At 46.1% G+C, this 27,968-nt stretch overlaps 3 protein-coding genes across 3 annotated transcripts; 2 read left to right on the plus strand and 1 right to left on the minus strand.

Moving 5' to 3' along the window:
* Positions 1–14: 14 nt before the first annotated feature.
* LOC6587908 (protein tipE) lies at positions 15–27,474 on the minus strand. Its single transcript, XM_026984307.1, has 2 exons — positions 26,705–27,474; positions 15–1,113 (listed from the first exon to the last, which is right to left on the minus strand). The coding sequence occupies exons 1-2, from the start codon at positions 27,472–27,474 to the stop codon at positions 1,044–1,046; spliced, it is 840 nt and encodes a 279-aa protein (XP_026840108.1). The 3' UTR covers positions 15–1,043.
* Positions 7,979–8,848, plus strand: LOC6588086 (E3 ubiquitin-protein ligase COP1). Its single transcript, XM_002013731.2, has 2 exons — positions 7,979–8,244; positions 8,315–8,848. Exons 1-2 carry the CDS (start codon positions 8,010–8,012, stop codon positions 8,788–8,790), a joined length of 711 nt encoding a protein of 236 aa, XP_002013767.2. The 5' UTR covers positions 7,979–8,009; the 3' UTR covers positions 8,791–8,848.
* LOC6588269 lies at positions 8,958–9,919 on the plus strand. The gene is made up of 3 exons (XM_002013732.2): positions 8,958–9,198; positions 9,267–9,449; positions 9,506–9,919. Exons 1-3 carry the CDS (start codon positions 9,063–9,065, stop codon positions 9,826–9,828), a joined length of 642 nt encoding a protein of 213 aa, XP_002013768.1. The 5' UTR covers positions 8,958–9,062; the 3' UTR covers positions 9,829–9,919.
* Positions 27,475–27,968: the final 494 nt, after the last annotated feature.

Below are 27,968 nucleotides of genomic sequence, written 5' to 3' on the forward strand. Positions count from 1 at the left end.
CAATTAATCGCTAAACATTTTCCTTCGTTTCCTTTCACAAAGACGGGACTCCAAATCAATAACGAACTGAATAACGATTTGACCAAATCTCTCTCAACTTGGGGCACTTTGTGAACGGGTCGGGCGTGGGGGCGTGGGGGCGGGGGGCGGGTGGCATTCGTCTAGGACGAATGGGCGGATCCTAATATGTAACTGAGGCGTGGCATGGCATGGCGTGTCTATATCTGATCTGTGTGGAGCAATTAACCGAAGCCTAAACTGTCTGCCGCTGGCCGAATTTCCATTCCCATCCGAATTTTCATTTGCATTTTTAGTGGATCTGGTTGCTTTTGTTGTGGTATTTCTTCTGTTATTACTAATGCATTACAAACTTATTCGTTACCTATGCAAAATTGTACACTTATATTTATATTTATATTCTGGTTTTGGTTTTCGTTTTTGTTTTTGTTTTTCTCATTCAGCGGTACAAAAATTATTCATTGCATTTTTTTCTTTTGGTTTCCATAATGATTTCGGTTTTTAACTAAATTTACACATTGCCTAATTTGCATCCTTTATACGGCTACAATACAAATACTCGTGTACATAATATGCCACTCCACTCATGCCGTGGCTTATAGCTAGGTTTTCCATTCCTTTCTTTTCTTTTCTTTGCTTTTTCTGTTTTCCATTTCCATTTCCCATGTGGTTTCTCCTTCGCTTTGTTTGGTTTAAAAATCATTTACTCGTATGCTAAAAAGTAACTAAATTTAATCAATCTTAGGAATTATTCAGTTGGATCAATTATGAATTTCTGTGTGTGTCATCTGATTTCTGTTCTGCTAGTTTTCCCCTAAAAAACCTCTGATAGTGTCTGTCTGCACAGAGACTCTCCACTCCACTCCACTCTTCTCTGTTCGGATTTCGATTGGGATTGACACTGAGTTGGAAGAACAAAGAGATTATCCGTAGCTGGTTCCGCAGGGTGTCGCTATTAGGCTCTGCTAGAAGTCGCTACTCGTTGATGGATTCCCCAAATTGCTCTCCACAGTGTCGTCCTTATGTCAGAGCGGCGGCTTGTAGACTTCAATAGCAGGCGTGAGCATGTCCACTCGCGTAGATATCGAAGTGTCGCTGAAATAAATAGAGAAATATAGTTAAATATTAAGCATTCAATAAGTTGTGGGTTCCAAGGGGGACAATGAATGAAAATTTAGCCAGAGAAAGAGAAGAGAAAGAAAAGCTGCAAGTCTTATCGCAGCAACTGCAGGGCACATTCCATCAGAGGAGCTCTGCAGCACAGCAGTCAACAGCTGCCAGCAATATTGTAAATTAAGCCTGTGCCACAACAAAGCTGGGTCTGGGCTGTCAGAAGTGCTTAAGTGTGTACTCGAAGCGAAAACAAGCCAGAAATAGCACTAATCCCATTATGTCACATACTAATTGTTTATGTACGTATACGTAATCCACTATCCGCCACCACCACCAGCGTCCTTATCAACTCAACAATCTTGTATTCCATTATATTTTCTGCAATTCCAACTGCTGTCCATCCATTTAATTATACTAATACATCCCATTCAATGCTATTCCATTGTCCACCCTTTGCTTTTCGTATGCACCTGATCCACTCCCTACAGTCCTGCAGTGCGTATTCCTCGAGGAAAGGCACTTTCCTATTCCCGATTTCATTTATTCAGTTCAATTGTTACATTTATATTTTCCTTTCATTGTTCGCCCAACCCAGGACCCACAACTACTCTCTACCAGTCCCAATCCACATGCTCTTTTGATGGAACTCCCCCCGCCGCCGAATGGGGGCTGCTTTTCCTTTGTTTGCTTGTTGCGGATTCGGATTCGGATTCGGTTTCGGTTTCGTATTGTAAATGAAATGGAATTAAATGAAATGTGAAATTTATTGTATTTAGGGGATTTCCATGCCACAAGCCCTGCGGGTGGGACAGAGACAGCGACAGCGACAGCGAAACAAAGCAAAGGAATCGCATTTTCGTTTACTATTTGAAATGTAATTTATACGCGTACTTATGGGCCCCACTGTGTTCGCTGGCTGTTCTCTTTATTGGTATTCTACTTTAGTTTTATGTGTGATTACGTTTACTCTCTGCTCTCCTTCGTAGTTTTGCTGCACTTTGCCTCGAATATTGAATTAAATACAAATCTCATTTTGTTTCACGGTTGTACTTGCAGCACATAGTAGATTGCTTTTAATAAATCCCCAAGCCTTGCATATTTAACCAGAGAGAGAGGAGGATGGAAAGAAGAGTTCGAGATAGTTTGCTGGAACTTTGCCTCGGTGCAGAAACAAACAAAACACGCGAGAGCTAAAGATATTCCTGAAAACTTTTCGAGGGCTGGCAACCACTCGAAATGCGCTTAACTGAAATAATTAAAACGAGAAGCATTCGAAAAATGCAACAAACCGTTCTCCGGCTCATCGATGCCCGAGTGCTCTTTAAACAGAAAATACATAGTTGATGGCATTATCTTTAATATTCATCATCCTACATCCGTTTAACATATGAGATAAGTTGTGTTTGCAATTGGAAGAGGTGGAATTTCGGTGATTTATTGGCAAACATTCCTGGCTCGTGCCTGGATTTCAGGCATTCAATCTGTCTGCGATGCAAAGTCCTTGAGAGAGCAAATGATTCCACAGCTGGCAGCTAAAAATCCACTCTTAGCAGGGCCCCATTGTGGAAGTGCACTCTCTGGAGTACATCCCATTACTGGAGACGACCGCAGCCACCACCCAAGGCTGCACCCAAAGCAAAGTGCTCCAGCTTGAAGGTGAGGACACCATCTGGCGCTGGCCATTCATCAGCATCGGGGAGTGGAATTGCATTAGCAGGACATCAAATGGCAGGACAGCATGCCGGGACACTGAAAAGTGTGCAAATTGTTGGCACGCTGTTGAAACCATGTTTCAATTAAAAATGCAACAAATTTGAGCAAAAAAAACCGACCGGCAGCTGCCACAGCAATGGAAAATTCGAGTATTGTGTGTGCATACTCGTACAGCATTTCAATGCAATTAAAATGCCTTTTCAATAGCACTTAACATGAAATTAGTTTCAGGAGTCATAAAAACTATGAAAAGCGCGGCAAGTGCCTGCGGTTATCTGTCGGTTGCTTTGTGCCACTTTGTTGCAATGTCCTCTCTGTGTTCCATTTTCATTTTCATTACCATTTCAATTGATTATTAAAATCAATTTTTTTATGTTTCAGGAAAAAGGAAAATGCAGCTAAAGTCCTGCCACAAGTTCGTCAAAGTTTCTGACGTGGACAGAGCAGAACAGAAACTCATCTCGAACATTCCTCAAAGTTGTTCGAGCAAGTGCACGTCCCTGTAAATCTACTAAAACTGACTTTGGCAACAACTTTCTGCAATTAACTGGCCCCCGCTCTGGACCCCATCACTGGGGTGGGGGGAAGCCGGCTTATTATAAGCGACAACAAGCAATGTAAATGCCAACTGGCAGTGAGAAATGGCCAAAGGCGACAGGCGACAGGCGACAGGAGCCAGGCGCCAGGAGGAGGCGAAACCAGGTCAAACAGGTGTGTGTGTGTGTGTGTGTGTGTGTGTGTGGGGGGGGGGGGGGGGGGGTCTGGCAGGGAATGGCGGAGTGCAAAACTTGCCAATGTATTTAATTTGAAAATGCGACACCGACACTGCGGCGTTGAATGCTTCGTGTAAATTAAATTACACGCGCCACGCCTTCGAAGCCGCGCTTGGTATACGTATAGGCCGTCCAACCCGAAACAGGCAACATTAAATTTTCATTTGGCCAAAAGTCGCAACAAAACTTTGGGACTCGCAGCAAGGACAGGAGCCCCAGGCAGCAGCAGATACGAGAGGTCAGCATACTGCGGGCTAAGGGCTTAGGCCCAGCATCACCAGCACCTGGAACTGGCCCACCGCCATAGCCATCGCCATCGCCATCCAAATCCACATCCGGCAGGCGACAAGTAAACACAAACACCAACACCAAGCAACCATCGCCCAAACACCTACTGGCACGGACAAGGGTCGGCAGGAAGGCGCGGAAGAAACTCAAAATCTCATTAGTTACATTTTTAAGAGGACACAGAGGCCGGCCTTGGCTGGGGCTAAGGTTGGGCCAACAGTTTCCAGATTCACTTTACCTTTGCCTCTGCCGAGAGTCCACGGGAATGCAACAATTTAAGCCTGCCAAAACTTGTACTTCATTAATTTGAAGTGCAGCAAATGATTCACAAAACTATGAATGCACTCCTCCTGATTTGGAGAAGCTTGCTAAACAGCTTGCTTTGTCTCCAGAACTGAACTTAAAAAGTACATTGAAGAATATTTGTGCATTTATTAAGGATTTTTGAACAGTTCCCACATAAACATACACATACACATACATACTCGTATGCCTCGGCACGTTCCTCTGCTGTACAGACTAGTATCTGTGTATCTGTGTATCTGTGTGTGGATTGTTTGATAAGAGAATGGTATGGCATGGAATGTTGAATGAGATGGAAGTGTGCCACGCCCCAGGGGTTCGGAATATATCGGTGTTGTCTTTGCGGCTTCTGGTGCTGCTGCTGGTGCTGTTGTTCATGTTTTTGTTGGCCATATGGCAGCACTTTAAATGCAAATGAAAGCGCTGAGCTGGAGCGGTTGTCCTCGGCGTCTGCGTTGACGGCAATGTTGTGCGTCGAGTCGAGGTCGCCTACCATTTGAGAAGTGTCCTCCGTCCTGTCCTGCCCGAGTGGGAGCTTGTGTGTGGGTGCGTGGGTGTGTTTGTTAAAGGAATTTGCATAAAGCTCTAAACTAGCATGAATATTCGGTTAGGCTTTTTTCCTTGCGTTGCTGGTGGCGCTGATGGCAGCACACGTGACTGGCTCATGGACTGCAAAAGTTTTTGTATGTCAAGGCACTGCAACTGCAGCAGATACTACTCGTACATTGTGCACACACAGATACTTGTTGAGCCTGCCCTTGCCGTCCTCCACGCGCCCACCTTGAACACTCCTCCAATGACGGTCTCCTGTAGGTCACCGCTGGCCGACATCTCCAATCAATGCCCGCCATCGCCATCGCCATCGCCAACTCAAACAAAAAGTTGAATTTTTTAAGCATTTGTCGTCGTCGCAGTCGTCGCAGCCAAACAATTGGGGCGGGGCACGGCCAGAGTGGTTCCAGAAAGTGCTCGGAAACTTTTGTTTTGTCATTTGCGTGGGCGTTGGCCAATTCAATTGCCAACTTGCATTCGAACTGAAACACAAACTGAAACTCAAATTCCAACTCAAACAAGCGGAGCAAGGGGCGATTCGGGGCGAGGCGTGGCGCTTGTCTTGGCCAAGTCAACAAGGGCATTGATATTAAGTAGCCCTGGCCGAGAGCCTGGACGATTCATCATCTGTCCTCCCTCTGGCCGGGCGTCTGCTGGAAACTTTGGCAAATGTGCTGCAAAAGTTTGCCGGGTTTCGCTCTGGTCATTTCGAAGGAGGCGGTCCTGCAGGGCCCAAGATGTAGCCACCGCCTGGCGGCCATTAATCAAACCAGGGCAGGGCAGCCATACCGCTACGTGATGTCTAGTCCGCTGCCCATAAATAACCCCGACTGCCACGGGGATGGCACAAATCTAAAGCTGCCCCAAAAGGATTTATGTAAATAAATACTTTGGTATTTGTATGGGCTACCAATCGGCAGCTTCGAGGGCAATCGATGCGGCGGCAAATCGGAAAAACCTGTGGGCCAAAGCCAAGTGGCAAGGAAGCCCCGGGCAGAGGCCTTGCCAGCTCTCAAATTTAGTTTCCGTTGATTAATTTCCGCTCACAGCTCAATCATCACGTCGACAATTTTTCGCATATTTCTCTTCCCTTTTTGGATATCAGTTACGAGTACAGCTGACAGCTGAGAATCGAAACGGGCTGTAATGGGGTTGGGTTGGGGGCCAGAATTTAATTTCGGGCCATGTTCGTTAAAAGGTCGGTCGCATGATTTATTTGCCATTCCCGCATTGATTTCCAGTTCGATTTCGATTTCTGGTTTCCGGTTTCCCTGTGCCCGTCACTTGCTTAATGAAATCATTCCGTGACACACACACACACACGCACACCCTCTCTAAATAAAATACATGAGTGTATGTGGGCACCTACGCCAGCGATTCCGCTTAATTGTTAAATCGAATCCGCTGCGACAGCACGGCGTATGCGTAATGCGATTATTGATATGTGTTGATTGGAATCGAGTTTGCATTTAAAGTGGATTGCCATTGTCCCACACGCAGGACAATGACAGAAAGTGGATTATTAGACACCCAACTTGTGCTTCTAAAACAACATTTTGGCTCAATACGAACTGATTTTGGCTGATAATTTGCGGCATGTCGCGGCCTGCGTTGCACAACTCTACGCTTAGGATGTATCCCGGGAAAACGGTACATACATATATGCATTTGCTGCTCCACTGTATCCCAGGGATACGGTGTGTGTGCATTCTCGCATATCCTTTAAGCTGGCGGCGGCTCTTGTGGGTCTTTTGGGGGCGGCGGCGGCGGCGGTGGCGGCGGCAGCGGCGGCAGCGGCGGTGCTCCCGGACAAATATGAAATATTTCCGAAACGAATGTGCCATAACAGTTGAGTGAATAAAACATTAACAAATATTTATTTCCATAACTGCTGCCGTTTGCTGTTCGGGCCGCCCCCGGGGGTCTCCTTTTATTTTATTATATTTATTTTCTCGCTTTTATTTTGCGCTTTACTGCAATAGAGCTTGTCCTTGCTGTTGTTACGTTTCAGCTACTGCGATTACACCAAGCGGCAAATAAATAAAACAACAACAAGTGAGGCAAAAGGAAAAAAGCGAAAAGGCAAAACCACGCCACACACACTCACAATCGTTTCCACCTCTCGAGGCCCCGGGGTCAAAGAGCAAACCAAGGCGGCTTCTCGTTTTTTTCGCCTTTTTTTTTTTTTTTTGGGGCACACTCTGCACTCAAAGCGGCTAAGGTAACTGCAACCGCTGGCAACATTCCGCGGTACGGGTAGACCCACCTCGCCTAAGCAACCGTCCGACTGGTGCTAATGCAGCATTTAAGGCAAGCTCTTGCCACCATTCGTTGGCTTTTTCTCTCTTTTGACGGGTAAACCACACAACAGAAATGGCAGAAAGCCAAGGCACTGCCACTGCCACTACCACTGGCACTGGCACTCCCCTATGGTAGACTCTACTCCCATTCCGGGAGTCATTCCGGGCATTGCTGGCCACGTAAATTGCGTAAAATCCCCGCAGCTGAAGCGCGAAGCCAACGCGTACTCCTCACTAATTGCACATTTTTATCTCAATTATTGCGGCTTACTCGTACTCTTCTTCTTTTGAGTCTTCCACGTCGGCAGTCGCTCTGGGGGGCAGCTATCCAAGCCATCCATTAGGGGATTATGGCTGGACTACTCACACACATATGCACCATGTTGCATCTTCTACGCCAGTTTTGCCTTTGAAAACCAACCAACAACTTGGACCGAAGTGTACCACTTTTTTTGCATGTCACGAGAGGCAAGGCTGTATTCATATTCATACGGAAAACCAACCACAAAAGTGTGGTAAAATACTTGGAATATTTATCACTCGATAGCCGTCTTACACAACACTGCACTACCTCTGTTGTCTTTCACGCCCCGCTTGGTTAGATTAGACGACTCATATTTGCACAGTCTGGTAATCGATAGATCGAATAAGAATCCAAGCTAAAGCACACGTTTCTCCCGCTAAGCCTCTCTCTGTCCCATAGGATCCCATAGGATTTAATGTTGTATACGTTGGTGAGACCCGATATAAGCACCTTATGGGAAAAGCAGCCAGTGTGAGAGAGAGATCAGCAGGCGTCGGTATTTTGTGTTGGCCGCACTCTGTTCTAGTATTTTTCAGTGTTGTAATAATTGTTTTGCTATCGATTGTTCCTGGTAAAATGTGTCTGAATTATGTGAATATTCCAATTGTTGTGCCATAAGTCCGATTTCATTGCACATTACGAGCCATGTCAGACACTCCAAGCTCTATTTCGGTGACCCTTGTTTTTGGGGATCGCAATTTAAGTGTAAATATTTATATAGACAGTGTGAGCAGCGATGATTCGCAGTTAAGCTCTAGCTCCGGAACCAGCACACAATCTTCGCAATCTACCCCGAATGCTTCAGTCTCCAGCAACTTATCCGATGGAGCGAACTCGGGCTCAAGGGCTGCTCCCCCCATGGTGACTGCTGGAGGCAATCGTACGCCCTGTTAACCTTACATCAGCCTAATCATCACTAATTAATTGACTAATTATTCTGTTTCTTTCAGTAAATCGCATCTTTTCGGCAATGAGGTCTGCGTACCTTGAGATACTAGTCCGGATACCAAGGGTGGTGCCCCGTAAATATCGCTCCGATTCAACATCGAATCGTGCACCAGAGGCGGCGATTGGCTTGCGCACTCGCAACTCCCTCTCAACAGACAGGATTAGGGCCCCATCTACCAGTCGGCGTCGCCGCCACGCCAGCACCAATACCGCTACCACAGGTCCCACTGCATCGGATGCCGAAGTCAGCGGTCCGTCGAGACCGAAGCGCAAGCGCACCGACCCAAACGAGTCCTTGGAAGAAACCTACAGCTGCCCCATTTGTTTGGAGAGCGTATCGGGCCGAGAGCCAGTGGCCACCGAATGTGGACACATTTTCTGCCGCCAATGCATTGACACTGCCATACTCCACAATCCCAAGTGTCCCATGTGCAGGAAGAGCTCGAGCCTGGATCAGCTGATAACTATTATTATGTAGGCCTGTCCTTCAAGTCATCTCAAGAGCCTCCATGAAGTTATGATTTAGTATGTTTAATTTTCTGGTTTCTATTTCATAATAAATTAGAGGCTTTGCAATAGAGGTATTCCAATAATTCTCTGTATCGGGTACAGGCGATAACGTGCTCGGATGACGTTTCACAGATCTAAGCAACCCTGGCTGTGCATTTGTTGTTCGGGCAATGAAATGACAGTAAAGTGCTCAGTATTCGGCGAGACTTCAGACAAAAGACAACGAAAATAAAAAGTAAAATGAGCAACAATCGGCAAAATCCCGGCACCAATGGGGCTTTGCCATCCGCACAGGCTGCCCAGGACATGGTGAGGCGCGAATTGGACGAGATTGCACCTGGTCTGGCTGGATTCATTGAGGGAAATATAATTGCAGGTAATGCACATATGTACATAATCGTTGAATGTTGAATGTTGAATATAAACCGATTCCTCCCTTTTCAGCCCCACCAGAAATTAATGGGCAAAGCTGCCTTAACGATCCTTCGATTTTGGCCTATGTGGTACATGGACAGTCCGGGAACGAGCTCTCCGAAAATGTGGCGGGACCAACGGAGCCGATCGGTATCAATATCTATATTGTCAATGAAACCGAGAGCGGAACACCCGTTTTCGTGGATATTACAAGTAAGTGCTCAGTAATTGACTCGCCCTCGAGTGTAACAAAACGATTTGTATTTCAGCTGGTCATAGCGCCATCATAGATGCCGGCACCAAAAACGTGATCGTACCGCTGCACCAACCCCATAGCTCTGACTCCGTCATCGTGAATATCCATCAGACTACTCCGAGCTCCCGGGCGGCCAGTATGTCTAGCAGTTCGGAGAGCCAGTACCGCTGCCCCATATGCTTTCGTGATGCCAAGGAACTGGAGAGCCTACGTGCCACCCTTTGCGGGCACATCTGCTGCGGCTGTTGCCTCAAAACGGCCCTGGAAATCTGTCCCATTTGCCCCATTTGCAAGGCTCCAGCGAACTTTAGCGAGTCCATACTCTTGTTCTTCTAAAAAGGCAGTCGGGCACTTTGTAGCCTCATTATTTAAGCAGGTCTATAGTCGGCAGTGATCGTTTAATTTGCCTACAAAAAGATGCATCTAAATGCTAACCACTGTTTAAATATTAAATATATGTAATTATATCTGCCTTGTATCGTGATAATATTTCGCACCTTCGGACGCTTCGAGTGAAGCTCTACCAGAGTCAACAAACTCCGTCAGCAGTTTGGGCGCCAAACAGTATTCAAATCAGAGCACGCACCGCACTGCAGCGCCATCATCATCAGCATCGAGGACGTGGAGGCAACTTCCCAGCCGCATCAGCACAACTCTGTCTCTCTGGTGAATGGGCGCAAGTGAGTTACTTGTAATTACCACAAAATTCAATATATACACTCATTGCTGTGGCTCCACCCAGCACCCAGCACCCAGCACCCTGCACCCACCAGACAGCCAGACAGACAGACAGACAGCTGCCGTCATAGTCAAACATTATTTGGTGTAGTCTCGGGCCCGTCCTGGAACTCGTTTTGGCTAACGACCCAACCATCGACTTGCGTCATATCCCACCCGAGTTGTCGAAGATGCGACGACCGCACGCACAGATGCCTTCGCTTTGGAGGAACACCGACTAGGAGGAGGACCACCCCGCCTTCACTCCAAATGGCAGCTGTAAAAAATCACAGCATCAGCATAAAAGTGCTTAAAAGCAGCCGCCGTGTCCTGAGAGCGGGGCATGTTTTTGCTTTTTGCGCTTCACTTTGCACTGAAATTTCCAGATTTTACACCCATCCCCGACACCCATCACCCATCACCCATCGCCCATCAACCATCCTATGCCCCTCCTCATCGAGGAGTGTAAAAGTTTCGTACAGTTTTTCTCTTACTGATTCCTATCTACCGAATTTTCGTTTCTTGACAGCCTGAAGAGAACGATGCTCTCCCATTGTTGCCAGCAAACTCATTTCATCATCGGGCGTTCGTTTTAATGGAATGATTTGGAAAAACAAAATTATGAAGCATTTTAATTGCCACACAGATACAGATTCCGACCACTAACCGCTCCGATGGGCATCGTATCTTCAGCTTGAGCTCGTTAATGCGGCAACCTAATTCAATTTTGCATCTTAATCCAATCAGCAAATTGAAGAATAACTGCCGCCCAGACCTGACAGAGGGCCACAGATAATATTACATTTTGCATTTTAATTGGGATTTACTAATTAAAAAGTTTTCCTGGTTACACATTGCATTTGGTCGTAAGGAAAACAATGGTTGGATCTGTGTCTGTATCCAGGGCTGAAGGGAGAGCTTACATGGTTGGATTAGGCGCCAGTAGACCTTTGTCAAATGTTGGGCGGACTCTTAGCGGATTATATATCAGATAACTGACCCCCAAGCCTTTAAATATTAATTAATACGGATTTCTCAAGGGCTGATAATCCTTGAAAGTTTGTAGCTAAACTTATAGGCCAGAAGTAATTAGAAAGTTCGGTATTTAATTATAAGCTATATTCGAGTGCCTTGCCACACAGTTCCCCGATAGATATCGGATCTTCCGAATGGGCAGATTCAATTTTAAAGCCATATGAAATATCATTACTGAGTCAGAGTCTGAAATATGAACATGCAAACCATCGCCTTCCTCTTGCGGGTTCGTGTACAAACACCAAAGACCATTCCAACGATGACTGTGGGGCACACCAACAGACACATGCATATGTAGTATATTCGTTCCCCATGGTCTAGCCGGTCTGCACTCAGCTGTGAGCACTCGAAGTGCACAAGCTCAAAGCTCGGCACGCGCCATTAAATTCGTCAATGCAATTTGCGCACTGCCATTGACATAATAAAAAAAAAGAACAGAAATGAATGAGGGGCCGAAAGGGTGGCTGGAGAGACAAATAAATCGAGAATATTGCGCATAAATGTATTTAAAATTACGCATTGCTCATACGCAACGTATGGCAATATTTCCGCTCGACGGCGCCTTTTGTGTGTGCCTGTGTCCTGGCCGGGCTGGCCACTTAGTATTCCGTTCACTGGCACAGCGACTGACACGTCGTAGCCTAACGGCAAGGAGCAACATCAATATCGCATGGCAACAGTGGCAGTGCCTGGGGCAGAAGGCGATGGCGATGGCGATGGCGAAGAAGGTTCCGTAGGAGCCTACGGGCTACGCAGGCCAATTTGCAATATTATTGATTTTTCATTTTCCGTTTTCCGTTTGGGTTTTGGTTTTATATTTTCGGTTTCATTGCCAGCAAAAACTAACGCCAACAAAACACATTGAGAAGAAAAAGTTGGCTAAAACACGCTTCTGGCCTGTCCTGGCCTGTCCTGCCCTGTCCTGCCCTGCCCTGGTCATGCCCAATGCCGTGCAAATGCCAGCGATGAGCCAACAATCGCACATACACACACACCACTGTACAGTGTACAGTGTACACCCACCCATTGGCATGTCGCGTCCCGGGGCCAGTTAAATAGTCAAAGGACAGCAACGCTGGCGTCGGCGAGGGCGTCTCTGCTGCTCGGTTCGCCGTCGCGTTCGCGTTCTTCAGCGGCGGCAAAACATAAAGTTTGCAGCCCAACGAGGATACGACTATTAAGTACCTGATACTGCTAGGCCAATAAAATAAAATTACATTTGCCAGAGAGAGAGAGAGAGATCCATTAGAATGGTATTGTTTCGTATCACAGCTTCAAAATAGGAGTCCCTGAATTGCAACAGATGTATATAGACCCTCAGACCCTCTCTCTGAAGACCCACATAGGGTATTGGGTATATGGCTATCGCTGTTTTGCCGAGTGGGTTGCCAAAAACAAAAGCAATAGCAAAAAAAAAGAACACACGCGAAAAGTAAAAGCAAAAAGCAAAAGCAAGCAAAACAAAATTAGTTTCATAAGTTTTTTATGAGTTCATCGCTTTTTTGTGTATGGCCAGCAAACACAAACACACAAACACACACACAGGCACATATTGTAGATACACAAACAGAGACTGTTACATATACCATCGTATGAGCACAAAAGTCGCCTGGCTGACTAACCAGCTTTTGTGCCAAGGGTCGAGCGTTGGGGCGTTCGTCGCGTGGGTGGACGCCTTTCCCGAACGCCGCCTCCTTCGACCGCTCCCATCGCTGCTGCTGTTGCTGTTGCTGCTGTGTTCTGGCACTTCCGCTGTTCCTCTCACACACACACAAGCACAGTTTGAGGAACTTTTAGGCAGGCAAATAATTCACAAAAAATACACAAATACTCGTACGATTATATAGCAGGAAGCCAAGTAAAATATATTGCGAGTAAATTTCTTTTGTTGTTCGGCTAGACGTTTAGTCGCAGTCAGAGAGAAGGAGAGTGAGAAGAAGAGAGCGAGAGTCTGTGTGTGAGTGAAAGAGAGCAAAATGAAAGCAATGGCGACAATTTGTTAAATTGTTATTGTTATTTCTATGTTAAATGCTCCACTGCCCCCACAATGGCTACCCCCCAAACACCCATACACCTCTACGCCACCCACTCTTCCAGCGCAGACCACCTACCGCCCTGTCCCCCCACCCCCACGATACAGCAGCGGCTGCTGCACGTAACGTCGATCTGCATAAATTATGTGAGTTTTATAAGGACACAAGAAACACAAAGAGTACCGATGCCGAGCTGCTAGCAAAACTTATTACGCAAAACAAATATTTGACGACAATTTTTACTTTTACTGTTCAGTCTTTTGCCATTTTCGGACAATTCCTCACAGGAAACAGGAAAAGGGATATACGTAAAGGAGGTATTGTTAGAGAGTTCTGGGGTTTTAATTTCATTCCGACTAATTATAGCGTTGCAGAAAAGACCAGAGGGTATAAAAAAGCCATAATAAAATGCAGTAAAGGGAAGGCTATCCAAAAATGGTATAGAGGAATGTCTAAATAAAATGTGAATTGGATAAAAGTGGGTTGAAAAACATGGGAAAAGAATGGTATCTTTGGAAGGGGAGAGAAGAATATCTACAAATAGTCCGAGAAATAAAATCAACAGAAATTCTATTAGAAAGGAAAAATGCAATGAATGGAAATACTGAATATTGAAGGCTTTTAAATAATACAGAAAAGGGGTGAAGGGTGCTATTCAATAGATATTGATAGATACATATGAGAAGAGCCAATGAGCGATGAAATGTAACCTTGGGAATACATAATGATAGCCTTGAGTGGATAAACCAACGATAGATATATATACTCGTGTGTATATATTCATGGGACTTTAAATTGAATTTATTATAATTGTTGATCCATTCGAAATGGGTTTCTTTGGACATTTTGTGCAGCCCCGAACTATAATGAATTCTTCCATTAAAACAGCGTCGATAACGCTTTGTTTGCATGGGGAATGTGAAAAATGCAAGCCAAACAAAAAGACCAAAAAATAGCAGTATTCACGTTCGCAGAGCGCTCTGCTAATTATAGTAAAGAGCGCATAAATTCGGGGAACGGAGCGGGAGTTCTGGCAGCGAGTCATTCCATATGTCACATTCTTGCACGCCATACGAGTATGACTGACCATTTCCGCTCTACACCTCTCCGCCTCTCCCTCTCTACAGGCCCTGGCCAAACACTGGCCCATGCGATGCCAACGAAATTGAGTTCAAGTGAACTGCCAGCCACAATGACGGGTAGTCCCGGACTCCACCTGAGCCTTGAGATTCATTAACACAACAACCAGAGAACAAGCAACAACAGGCACAGCAATGCCAACAGCAGTAGCCATAATGTCCATAAACAGAGCAAAAGGCAATTCCAATTCGTGTGAAGCTCTCCGAGTTGCGGGGCTTAAGTAGCCTGGCCCACAGTGACCAAAACGAATAGGAACTTCATATAGCTCTCCCTCACTTTCTCTCTCTCTCTGTCTCTCTCTGTCTTTTTATGTCGAATAGCCCATACTCGTACAAATTGATTTTCTCACACCTAGAGTACTCCACTCCCACGACAAGTTGATTTCGCCTTTGCTTTTATTCTATTTTATTCGGTCCCGTTTCGTTTCGTTTCCATTCATTCGATTCATATGTACATACATATATGTATATAGCTCTATGGAGTAAAAGCCGAATAATAAAATAAAATCATCTCATCCAACCAGTTGGAGTTTCTGTTGCTCTTCCAGTTCCAATCGGCCGGGGATAAGGTGCTTAGGCTTAGGCACATGTCAATTATGTGAGCAGGTCCCCGTGGCTGATGCCCTGACAGGCCGTCAGTCCGTTTGGACAGCCAGGCAGTAACAAATCAATTAGACAAAAAGGGAAAAGGCAGAACTCTTCTATTACCCGCCTAGAAGACGAGAGTAATATTTTTAGCCAAAACAGGTGTGGGCTTATCGTATTTGTTCTGATTTCTATACCAAATCTCAAGGGCAATAGAACTAATTTTAGCAGAATATAGCAGTGCAGGGGTTTGGAAATAAATTCGTTGTATAGAAAACTTCGTTCTTAATAGAGAAATTCGACTGTATCTTGGTTTAATGCATTTCAGAGCAAAACCCAATTTTTATAGCATGCTTTTACGGGCAACCAATTTAAAGCCATTTATTTTGGCTCTAACGAAAATATACAAAAACATAGATCGAAACCTTTAACATTTCGGATCTTTCGAGCTGCCAGTTGTTTGTAGAGAACAGAAGGACCTGTCTGAGGACATGTCAGAGAAAAACACAATTTGTATAGCATACTTTTATGGGCAAGCAATTTATAGCCATTTATTCTGCCTCTAACGAAATCCTACGAAAACATAGACCAGAACCTTTAAAATTTTGGATCTTTGAGGAGCCACTTTTTGGTAGAGAACAGAAGGATGATAACCAACAATCCACAGATCTTATGGGGTAGAAAAAGCCTTGTCCTTGTCCTTGTCCTTTGACACCATAAACGAACATATTTGCTGAGCCGTTGGCCAACACAGTAACTTTTCAATTTATATTGGTCGTGAAATGGCCAATGCCCCGCGGTCCCTGGGTTAATTATAACAAAGTATTAATGTAATAAACCAAAAACAATATCCCCCGTCGCACATAAACGAAAGTCAATCTCCATTGAACACACACGACGAGCGGGCCAAACAATAACACAGCCACAGATCCACTTAAACAATCACACGTAAAATACACACTATACAATATACCATATATAATACACAATACATACATATGTGCACACAAAGAAGTTGCTGACAAGTTTCAGTTGTCATGTGCAATTTTCGAGGAGAGGCGGATCGATGGGACTTCTTAATTGCCGGCCAGCCCCAGGAAGTTGTGCCAACAGGAGTGCTCGCACTGAGCCATTAATTATTGACATTTTTCGGGCTTAAAAATTAATCAGCGGCAAGCAACAAACTTCGACATCGATTTTCCGTTTTCAATCTGCGCATTCATCATTTTTCCCCAACTGCTGTCTGTCTCCTTTCTGCTGATCAATTATTTAGGCTCCGGCTACGGTTACGGCTCGTGGGCGATAAGATTGGAAAGGCTGGGCCTTTTTACAGGAAAACCTACTTAGCGGCTTAGCAGCGGACCAAGAACAGCCTCAACTGCTCTCTGTCTCCACCGCGGTGACGACAAATGGGCATTGTGAATTCATGCTGGTCTCGACACGTGCCAGCCGGGCGGGAAGGTCAAGATACGGTAGAGGACACTTGGAACATCACTTGCCAAGTACCCGGCACCAAGGCTATCGCCTCTAATCGGGTCTATGCTAATGCTTGTCCAGCTTAGCCCCAACGGGTTATGGACACGTCCGGCAGGCACTTCGGAGCTCAGTCTCTGGTGCACTCGAATCGAGTTTGCCGTGCGTGTTGCTGCTTAATTGACTCGATTGAAAATAATCCATGATTAAACTTCAAGCAACCAGCAACTGGTGCTACGTGGTTGGGCTTTAATCTGTGCTCTCTGTGCTTCCCCACCACACCAATCGATGCCGATTCAGAGCGATTTCATTGTTGTTTGATTAAGCTTAATTAGTGCGAAGTCCTGCCCCCGGGGGCAGTCGTTGTCCGGCGCAAGCCGATTGGGTTTCAATTAAATGACAAGCCATCATAATTGATGCTCCTCCTGCTCCTCCTGCTGCTCCTCCTCCTCCTCACATTTCTCGCATGCACTCGTCACTGGGCAAAAGTGGAATCAAATTAACTCATGGCCTGACCAGTCTCTGGCCACGATTCGAGGAAGTCCTGCTGCCGCTTACCGCTTTTATTCCACTAAATTGCTTTCTGATTAACTTTGCCTGTATTACAGCGAGCAAGAAGCCATTGAGCTTTTACAGAAACTCGGGCTTACAGTAAGTAGTTCTGTAGAAACTGAGCGGCACAATCATTTGGGGATAATATATGAAATTTAAGAGTGAATTTAAAGACTTGTACGTATGCCAGAAACAATCCAAGAGGCAGCCTTTTCAGCGCCATTCGCTGTTTGTTTGATTGCCGTCATAATACTTAAAAATAAAACATAAATTTAAATCAATGGCTCAATAAGAATGATTTAATTGGGTTTTCATTTGGCGATGGTCTGGCGAGCTGTGAAAATTCAAATTAAAACCCAGAACGTGACCAAAAAGTGGAATTGGCTTGGGCCTGGGCTTAATAGGCAATTTGCAGTCGTAATCCCCCAATGCAAGTAGCTGCCAAAAGTCACGCACAGCCCAAGGATAAGAAGAACAATAATAGCGACACGTCCTCATCCCCGTCCTCGGCCACACAGGACACTGGAATTATTTTACACATTCAAGACGATAAACTCGACCAAGAACAAATGCAACTGGGCTGAAATATTAGAGGCAAATGCCAGGCACTTAATGGCCAATAAATCGATTTGCTTTCGGCAGCTAAAGCGACGCAGTGCAGCCCCGGCTGTATTACCAATTGTTCGACTCCCCACACCAAAATATATCGCGTATACGAGTAGTGGGCACGCGGTTGCCGGATACGGATGCGGGATTTGGGGGCTTTGAGGGGCCAACGCTTATCGGCACGCATGCACGCAGCTGGCGGCAATTTGGATACGAAGATAAAACATTTATTGGCCACATAAAACGGGTGAAATTACCAAGGGCCCCACAGTGGCCACATCCTGCTCTGGCCTCTGGCCTCTGGCTCTGACCTGCCACGGGATGTTGGTCTTGATTCAGTTTTGCCTCTGCAATTTCCCCTGGCTGTCGCACGCCCATTGAACTCGAAAAGCAAATCAATTTTCGACCACACTTTCCAGTATTTCGGGGCTCCAGGAATTGGACAAATGGCCCAAGACATTTGTCATAATCCGGCATAAAGGAATTGCCATTGTCCCAGTTGTCATCCCCTTTCCCTACGCCTCCGGACATTGTCCTTTCCCGAGGCGGATACCGGGGCAAAGGACTGGCCTCGAGGCGAATGGAAAGTATTCGAAACGTTGTTCCTAATTGAGTCCTGTATTGATCTTGGATTCGATTTACATCACAGCCAAAGGATGTATTTTACAGTACCTTGGAGCAAGAATATCGTCTGTAGCGGAATCCAATATAAGTTTGGTCATAAAAACACCCATCTGTATAATGTTTTTAATTATCCTTGTGCTTAGAGTCTCTGTCTTTGTCATCGTATGGTACATTTCTTATCAGGGGACTTCAAAAGCGGCGGAAACTTTTGTTTTGAAGCGGGCGGAGGGGGTAGAAAGCAGCAAAAAAGTTTAATTAAATAAATTACAAAATGCTTTGCCAGCGACAACAATTCATTAAAAGAATCAAAGACAAAGGGAAGCCGGCCCGGGCGAAAACAAACAAAAAGTTGAGGCATCCTGCCAAAACCAGTAGCCAGGACACGCACCCAGCCACAGCCACAGGCAGAGGCAGAGGCCCAGACAGAGGATACGTTTGCAAGGATTCAAGATTCGCCGGCAAATTAAAAGCCAACTGTGAAGGCTTCCATAAATCACGGCTAGCCGGGTGAGTGGGCCGTCTAGGTGGTTCCATCTGGTTGTAGACAAAAGCGTCTAAGCAGAAAGCGGCCAGCCACAATAACTTTTAAGAAATTATTATGTTTTTTTATGTTTTTTGTTTCTACGCTTGTGCGCTTCCCTTTGCAGATTGCCGGAGCCGGTAGGTAGGACCTTGCCGGAGAGGGAGGGGCTAGCATGGACACGGAACGATGTCGACTTATTTGCATGTTTGTCAGAGGTTTTTTCTGTTTTTTTTTATTTGGATTATTTGTTGTTGCTGCTTCTGGCGCTGGTGGGCGCTTTTAGTTTCCGGCGCGTTGCACTTGGAACGAGGTCTGACAAAGTTGCCGCCGAGACAAACAATGTACAAGAGAGGGCGGGTCGGTCCTCCGTTCAAATTGCGTTGAAAGCTCCCGAATGTCCCATTTTTCCTGTGGTTGTAGCTGCTACGAGTATTGCTATTGTGGAGCCCAGTGCGGAGTAAAAGGCCAACAGAAGGTGCAGGAAAGAGACGAGCAAATGGCGAATAAAAAGTATAAAAAAAAAAAACCGGAGAGCAGGGCAGAACGGAAAGCACAAAAATATGTGTGACACGAACAACGGCAAACGACAACGTTCCGGAACAGAAGCGGAAATTGTGAAATATACAAACGTTCGTCTTGTTTAGGTGTGGAGCTACATGCAAAGTGGGCCTGATCCAGATCCAGATCCATCCACAGCCACACCGCCCACCCGAGCCCTACTGGGCAAGGAGCATTCCGTAATAAAAATGTATGGATCCCGGTCTGGACAGCGGCAAAATGTCACATTGTTAAAACAAAAAGTACAAGCCAAAAGGAAAACCGACAAATAAAAGGAATGGAGTGGAGCAATCCCAACAATTTGTAGCCAGGCGCTAAACGCCCGTACATACATATGTAAATACGTACGTACATTTGTATATCCGTTAAAAGACTCTTATTAAAACGGCTGCATTTAGGCCGCTTCACACGCCACTATCCCCAGCGGGATAACAAATTGGACCGACAGGCGGCAGACAAACCAAACAACATCAAAAAATGTACATGGCCGTGTAATGAATATAAAAAGATTCAAGGCACAAAAAATGGCAGAACAAGCGAGTAATTTTCCTGTTGAAATGATTTAAATTTGAGCAAGGAATTTCCTCCTTGTATACAAGTGCACGAATAAGGATTTATGTTAACAAATTGTTCAGGCATTAAGCATATCATAAACACGGATAAGATTGAAGCCAGGCTTGAGCGTATGGCTTCCTTGGTCCTACTTGTACTCTTGTCCATATGGAGGTCAAATTATGCCCAGCATGAACCATTTAGTGTTATATGCCACAATTATGCACTGAATTATCCCTTAAGATCCCTTAGCAAACTCATTAATTATTTTCTTTCCTCCTCTCCTTTAAATAAATAAATATTGGATGACGAACCATTCCCAAAGCAGACCAAAAAGTTAAATACTTTGGCTTATTATGATACCAAAACTATGGCAATATTTGCTAGATTTTACCTACATTCTACAGACAAAATGAAAGCTGGCAATTCTAAAGGTAAGCCTGGAATCACTCTATAATCCATTAAAATTTTTTTAGCCTTCTGGTGATCAGAAATCCATTGAATAAATAATCTATTGTCCAACCAAAGAGTAATACCTTTCCCGTAAAGCACCAAAGGCCCGGTAATGAGTGCCGAACTAATCAATCGATGGCCATTAGAAACCCTCAGAGACAGCCAGAGCAAAAGTCCTTGCTGACCAAAATATGGAATTTTCCTATAATTGCCTGTCACTGCCAACCGACCAAGAAATTCGTAATTAGTTTTGAGCAGCTCTTATATTTTATGTATGTACGAGTACGTACTCGAACATATTTTTTAATTAAATCAAAATTTCCTTGAAGCTCTGATAATTGGCAGGGCCGACCGCAAGCTGTCAGAAATCATTGCAAAATATTGGCAGAGGAAAAAAAGAGAGGGACAGATGCAAGCCGAATGCCTCTTGGCAGTTGGCCAGGACCCATGGAGAGAGAAAGGATTTGTAATTACGAAATTAAAACTGCGACAGATGGCCCAAAAATGGGCATGATGGACTGTCTAAAATAAATAAATAGATGGCTGGATGGCTGGCTGGCTGGCTGGCTGGCTGGCTGGCTGGCTGGCTGGCTGGCAGGCTGCCTGGGTGGACGAACGGATGGATGGATTCGCAAAGGGACTGATGGATTGACAGGCAAACCATATAGGCTGGCGTGCGGCAGGAGATCAGCCTTGGGGTGTGGCTCTTCTACAATATCCGTGAGGCCCACTTGAGCAGCCGTCCAGCCGCAGCTCCTGCCGGCATGTCCTGCCTCTGACGGATCCGGATGCAGCACCAGCACCAGCACCAGCACCAGCACCAGCACCACCAGCACCAACAGCACCAGAAGCATCCACAGAAACACGAGCAACGTGTCGTGACCGAGGCCACACCCCAGGCATTTCATTGGGCTTTCGAGTGGACTTCCCATCCCCGGGATGAATGGGCGAAACGGTAGCAGCGGCGACGGTGGTGGCGACGGTGGTGGCGACGGTGGTGGCGGCGGCAGGTGGTCCTCATTGAAATTTGTTGCATTATGCTCGGTTCGCCCGTCCCCCCCCCCTCCCATTTTGTTCAGGATGCTGACAAAATGTCCTTGCACGATACTCACTGCTGCACTTGATTGTCAACAAAAATTGTTTTGCAGTGTGTCCTTGTTGCTGCCACAGTGCCACAGTGCCACTGCTGCTGGTCTGAGTCTGGGTCTGGGTCTGGGCCTGGGTCTGGGAGCCGCAGCACTTCGGTTTGAAGTGACTGCAATGGCAAGCGGGGCTGGCAGGCAAAAGGACATCCAGCAGTAATTAAATTTGTTCATCTGAGCTACATAAATGGGGGACAAAAACGAGAGGCACTCCGCCTCAAATTAAATTCTCTCCTACGTGGGGTTTTTTTCGCACAAATTAGAGTCAGGCAGTCAGACACATTGTTGACAGTTTAAACCTAAATAAACACACGTGCTGGTGCCACGCCCTCTTACACATACACAAACAGGCTCGCAGTTACACACACGTACACACGACCGACACTTGAAGACGGCCATAAAGATAAATGTTTCATACACGTGAATTGCTTTGAATAAAAGCTTTGTTTGGCTTGTTTCATGTGGAAGGAAAAGCAAACGAGAGACCAAACAAACTAACATGTGAGCAGGAAGCGAGAGGAGATCTTACCCTAAAGGATCCCTGGGAGTGATGGTCGCAGTCATGCTAAACATAACTCATACGCCCCGTGGTCCTCAAGCACGTTTTAGATTCTAGCAAATTAACATTGCCGATTGCATCTGAAGTTTAATTGTGATGCTCAAGAGGAAATTAGCTTCAAACGAGGGCTAAAGCAAAGTGTTGAATGGAATTCAAAATAACGAGAAAAATTTAGGTGCCAGGATTAAAGGACAACCCACATAGAAAGAGAGTGGCAATCTTGGCTGGAAACTCAATTTGGAATTGTAATAATCGTTGGATATATTTTAAATATTGGTAGAATATTGCACTATCCATGAGTCTACAATCTCTGATCTAATAAATTTACTATCCACTCAGCCTTGCTATTCCTTTTGTCTTTGTACCCATACTCGTACACACTGCCTTAAATAAATATTTTATTAAATAGATTTATTTTCTTCTACAAACAGATATGCATCTCTGAAAATTAAAGAGCTTCTCGTCTGAGCATATATTGTAGTATATATGGATGTACTTTTATATGCGTATGATGTTCCAATTGAGATATTAAACCAAATGCCTGACCATTAAAAATCGCACGCGTTTCCATAGATACACATACACAGATGTGTACGTGTGTACATAGGAGTATCTGTGCGTGGTTCGTGTTCGTATAATTTATTATAAGATGCTTCATCTTAAGGAGGCCGCTAAAAGTAGGAAGGAAAGAGGCTGGCTGGGGCCATAAATTCGGTTTAATAACATATTCAAATTTAGATAATATCCGTCTCTAGTGCAATATTTATGCCTGCATCCCTTTTGTCTCTCTCTCTCCCTCTCTCTCTCTCTTACATGCACACGTGTTTGTGAGTGAGGATTGTGCAATGTCAGACGCCTGAAAACTCAACTGAGTTATGTGAACACCTAAATTATCCAGGCGACAGACCCACAGCATAGCCTACTCGTGGCTCATTCCACCGACGGACGAATTCCTTGGCGAATTCCACCATTACCTTTTGAGCTCGAAGGCAGGCAATGAAGTCTCAAATTCCCCCCTTATCGTCTGCTTATCTTTATGCCTGTGCCAGCTCCCAGCTTGCGGATTCATAGTTCGGACTGGAAAAACTTCTGGGCTGTGCTCCTTTACGTAAGAATCTTCATGAATATGTATTCCTCGGGGATGTCGTAGGTCTGTCTGGGTTTCTCTCTCTCTCTCTCTCTCTCTCTCCGTGTGTGTGTGTGTGTGTACTCTTGTTATTAATGAAGCATTTGCTATGGCTCCACTGACTTAGCGGATTTTTTCATTCGAACTGGAAATGGTTGAGGAAAAGCAATAGGGATTTTGTGGGGATTTACATGAATTGAGTGACGACTGCCTTCGTTTGCAGCTTGCTCTGGGCGAAGCTGATGCTGCTCTTGCTCTTTTCGCGCCATCTGCGGATGTGATTTCCGTATCAAACGTACATATGCATGGCCACGCCCCACGGCCAGACATCGACATCTAGCCAACCCAGACAACCCCCATCTCCACCACCAATTGCCGCTTTCAATGGCCAGAACTGAACAAGAAATGGAAATTTATTGAACAGCATTCATATGCTGCGCATTATTATTATCGATTAGGGGGCGGACTGGCTACGCCTGCTCCGGGTGACGGGCGCATCTTGAAGATGTTTTTTCCATCTCTTTCGGCTCTGTATATCGCTGTGTGTGTGTGTGTGTGTGTGTGTGTGTGTGTCGCTGTACATGGGGTTGCCATGCCAGCATCCGAGATTGAGATACAGCCAGGCACAGCCAGGCCATGCAGTTCAGCTCTCTAGTTCCCATCGACACTGATAAAAAACACCGAGAGCACATCTCATGCCACTTTATTTATGCCATCGATAAAAGATATCCTTTTTGCCTCTTAGAAAAAAGTGTGCACGCTGACGGGGGGTCGGGCAACATCTGTCTGAAACTAAACGGCATTTCAGCAATAATCAAGGGCATCTTGTTGTTGTCATTGAATGGCGGCAGTCTGCAGTGCCCAAGCCCAACCCGAATTGAGGGACACGTGACCCGGCAGAAGGTAACAAAAAGTTATAGACGGGATGAAAAACCATCCGGCAGTAGTGGAGTGGTAGCTCAGATTTACACTAAATTGATATGTTCTCAGCTGAAAGCATATTTTTCTGGCTCATACTGGTCGCTGTCCTTCTGATCCTGGACCATCGACCATCGACTTGCTCAGGGAATTTTCAGCAAAAACACACAACGGGCGAGAGAGACAATTCGTAAAAAATCATTTAGGAAAATGAAAGACGTGACTTCGTTGCATTTTCAGCTTCTTGGGATGTTCATAAAAGAAACCAAATTGATTTTTCTATAAAAAATAGAAGAAACCAAGAATGGAGCGTAACCAGAAAGTGGCACATCCGCACACAGACACACAGACACACAGCCACACACATGGACTGAGAAAGAGAAACGCTTCCAGGCAGCCGCAAAAGCTGAAGCAGAAGTAGGCCACACTAGCACACCCACCACAGCCCCCCACAGCCCCCACACCGCCCTTCTAAGCCCACAAAACCTTGTTTGGGCTGCACTTGAAGGCGATTCTGAAGTTGGGGACTCACCGCCCATAAACACTATAGAGCCTGTTTTGGGATAGAAATAGGAGATTTTGGCCAAGGATCAGAATAGTTTAAGAATACCTTAAGTTATATTACAAAAACGTCGTCTCTTGATCATCTTTGCTCGTTTCATCCTCTCCTGAGAGCATTCGCATTGGCCAGAGGCTTTAACCTCATTGCAACTTAGCCCACTTTTGGCTCTGGCTGTGGCTCTGGCTCTGGCTTTTGCCTTGCCACTTACGAGAAACTGGAAAAGCAACGGCTTTCCTTATTGGCAGCGATTCGGTTGCGTTATGGGCTGATGATTGAGTGCGGCCTGAGAGAGTGCTTCTAATGCAGAGCGTGCTGAAGCATGACACTCGACAATTGCTGTGGCAGCCACGTGCGCCACTCTGCACAATTGTTGCAGAGCTCCGATTCAGCTTTAAGATCATTTGTCCACCCATCACCACCCAGTGCTGTGCTCGCACGGCAAACTGCTGTTCGCGTGGACATTTTTGAGCGAAGTTTCAATCGAGTGCCCCGTGAGTGATATCCGACAAATCCTCTAAAAGCAGCAGGCAAGCAGCTGAAACTGCAACTGAAATAAAGTTGAAGTAAGCGACAGGGGCATGCATCAGCGAACGGTAAGCTGATTATGTAACACACACACACACACACGCTAAGAGAGAGCGAGAGAGTGTGCATAGTAGATAGCATTAACATACGGCGCACATTGAAGCCATTTTGTTTCTCAACTTTTCAACAGCTGTTTTTCAACAGTTTTTATTTTTTTATTAGTGACTGCCTTGAAAACAAGCTAAAATATGCGCTTTTGAAACACTTTTGCTGGCGGCTGGCGGCTGGCACAACAAGACATAAGAAATTCAAGAATTCTAGCTTATGTGGGAGAATTTATCAAGAGTGCAGCTGCAGCTGGCCCAAAGAGCCTTTCAAAAATGCAAGACGACCAGACTGTAATTCGGTCGCTTTCGATTAAAGACTGCAAATGTGAGAGCCATAACGGCTAAGAAAAGAGTGCAAGGGGAGGAGTTTCTTAATTGATAAAGGCTTTTTCCCGGGCCAGAAAACAAAGTCTGAGGATGGAATGGAACGCAATTTGGCCCGAACTTGGCAGTCATGTGAGAGAGCCAACACTATTACTCGATGGGGACTGACGGAGAGCCCTGTCTGAGCGCCATGACATTTGAATAATGCACGGACCGAGTGAATGGGCTAAAGTAGAAGCAGGAACAGGAGCAGGAGCACAGGCCAGGCAGTAGACCACCAATTCATTATCGATTGAATCGATGTGCAATGAGAATTGAAAGCTGATGGATATTGCCTTGAAATCGAAAAAGAGGAAAGCAAAAAGCAAAGCAAAGGGGGAGATTTGATAATGCCACAAGTCAAAGGAAATTCAATAAAAAAAAAAAAAAACAGTGGAGAAAACCCATAAAAATCCCTTTCTCTAAAGAAGGAGAGAGCTGGATTCCGCAGTGTGTTACGAATCAATGGCTGGGCTTTTGAGGCCTTTTGTTTTGTATTTACTCGATGGACGAATGTAATTGTCAGTGCGGCACACTCCCACCCCCCTGCCGCGCACTATCTGCACCACCCATCCCATTAGGAGTCAATGCCAGAGAGAGCCCCCAGGCCCCCCAAACCACTCTGTCAACAGCTCAACATATCAATCATACGCAATGTGCTGCGTGTTTCGTGCGTGCCCTAATGCCTCCGCTGGGGAGCTCACGGAGCAGAGGGGGGTGGCGTGTGCCGTCGAGTGGGGGTACACACATGCGACGCCTGGTCTTATAAATAATTTAGACCGCATATTACTCCCAAATAACAACAAACCAGCACCTCAGACTGCCTTTGACAGACACATTCCCGTTCCCCCTGAAACATAAAGGCACGAAAAAAACCTGTCATTAGTGAATTATTTAAATTACATTGACGCCATGAAAGCAAAGTAAATATCGGAAGTGCCATAGCGGAGAAGGAAGTTCCCGTTCTTCAAACATATTCACTTTAAATGGTATTTCCAATTTGACTTGGTACGCCAGTTAGGATCTTCAGGACAGGGCGGATCCTCAAGGCGGCACTCACCTGAGATTCTCAATGCGCGGCCTTCGGCACTGCGGACGATTGCGTCGATGGCTGCGGTCCTTTTTGCAGCGGCAGTCGCAGTGCATGATGCACAAGGCGATGGATGAGATGACCGTTATCACAAAGGGCACCGCGAAAAAATTGATGATCACGGCCACCTGATCGTCGTGACTGTAGGACGTGAGCACTACGGTCTTGTTCTTCCGCGAGTAGTAGCACGGATAGATGGCGCCGTCGGCGCCGTAGTAGTCGTTGAAGGTCTTGCACGTGACCGTGGGCGGGTAGCCGCAGCCCTTAATGTTCACTAGCAGCGTGGCCTCCCCGGACTGCTCCCAGTCGGCCGTGTAGTTGCTAAAGTCGGTCATGTTCTCCGGAATGGTAATGTTCTGCTCGATGAACGTCACGTAGATATGCACGCAGCGGTAGAGGTCAGAGGTGCAGCCCTCGCGGCAGGAGCTCCAGGAGCAGTTGAAGATGCCCACCAGATCCTCGCGACGCGTGGTCGTGCAGAGCGTGGGATTCTCGATGAAATCGTGGCTCAGCGTGGAGATGGCCGGGTCCACGTAGAGCGGCACCAGGAAGAGCAGCGAAGCACCGGCGGTCACCGAGAAGAAGGCCAGAGTCGAGGTGCCGTAGAAACGCGCACGTTCCCGCCACGAGCGAAAGCGCCGATTGCCATTTTTCTTTTTTGGAGCCAGTTCTCGGATTTTACGTAACCGTAGCTCTTGTTGTTGCTGCTCGAGTAGTAATTCCGAACTGCCACTCCTCATATTATTGTCCGTGCACACAGGGCGCTGATGTTGCTGATTGTTGCTGCTGCTGCTATCGTCCTTGGCGTCGGCGTTGGCGTTCGCGTCGCAGCAGCAGCTGCAACGGCATCAACGAGTGCGTCGTGCTTCTGCTTCTGCTACTGCTTCGGATGGTCCTGGTTCTGGTTCTGGTTCCCCGCGTTGCACTTCAACCGTATATATGTATGTGGGTGTTGTGTTGGGTGTGCGACAGAGAGGGACAGATTGCAGCCGGCGTTGACAGCGGCAGTGGCAGCGGCAGCGGCAGCGTCGTGCTCTGCCTACCTACCGCAACATAGAGAGAAGCAGCGCAATTCGGATATTGAGGTTATGTACACACGCTTCGGCGCAGAGAGGCCAGGCGACATAGAGAGGGCGCAAATGAGAGACGGATGATAGGCTGGCTAGCTAGCTAGGTAAGGGCGAAACAGCTGTTTCACAGTCAGAAAAAAGTGAGAGAGAGGCGCCGCTCTGGT

Source organism: Drosophila persimilis, unplaced genomic scaffold (genome assembly GCF_003286085.1).
Source record: "Drosophila persimilis strain 14011-0111.01,24,50 unplaced genomic scaffold, DperRS2 tig00000000-arrow-pilon, whole genome shotgun sequence".
NCBI classification, from domain to species: Eukaryota; Metazoa; Arthropoda; class Insecta; order Diptera; family Drosophilidae; genus Drosophila; species Drosophila persimilis.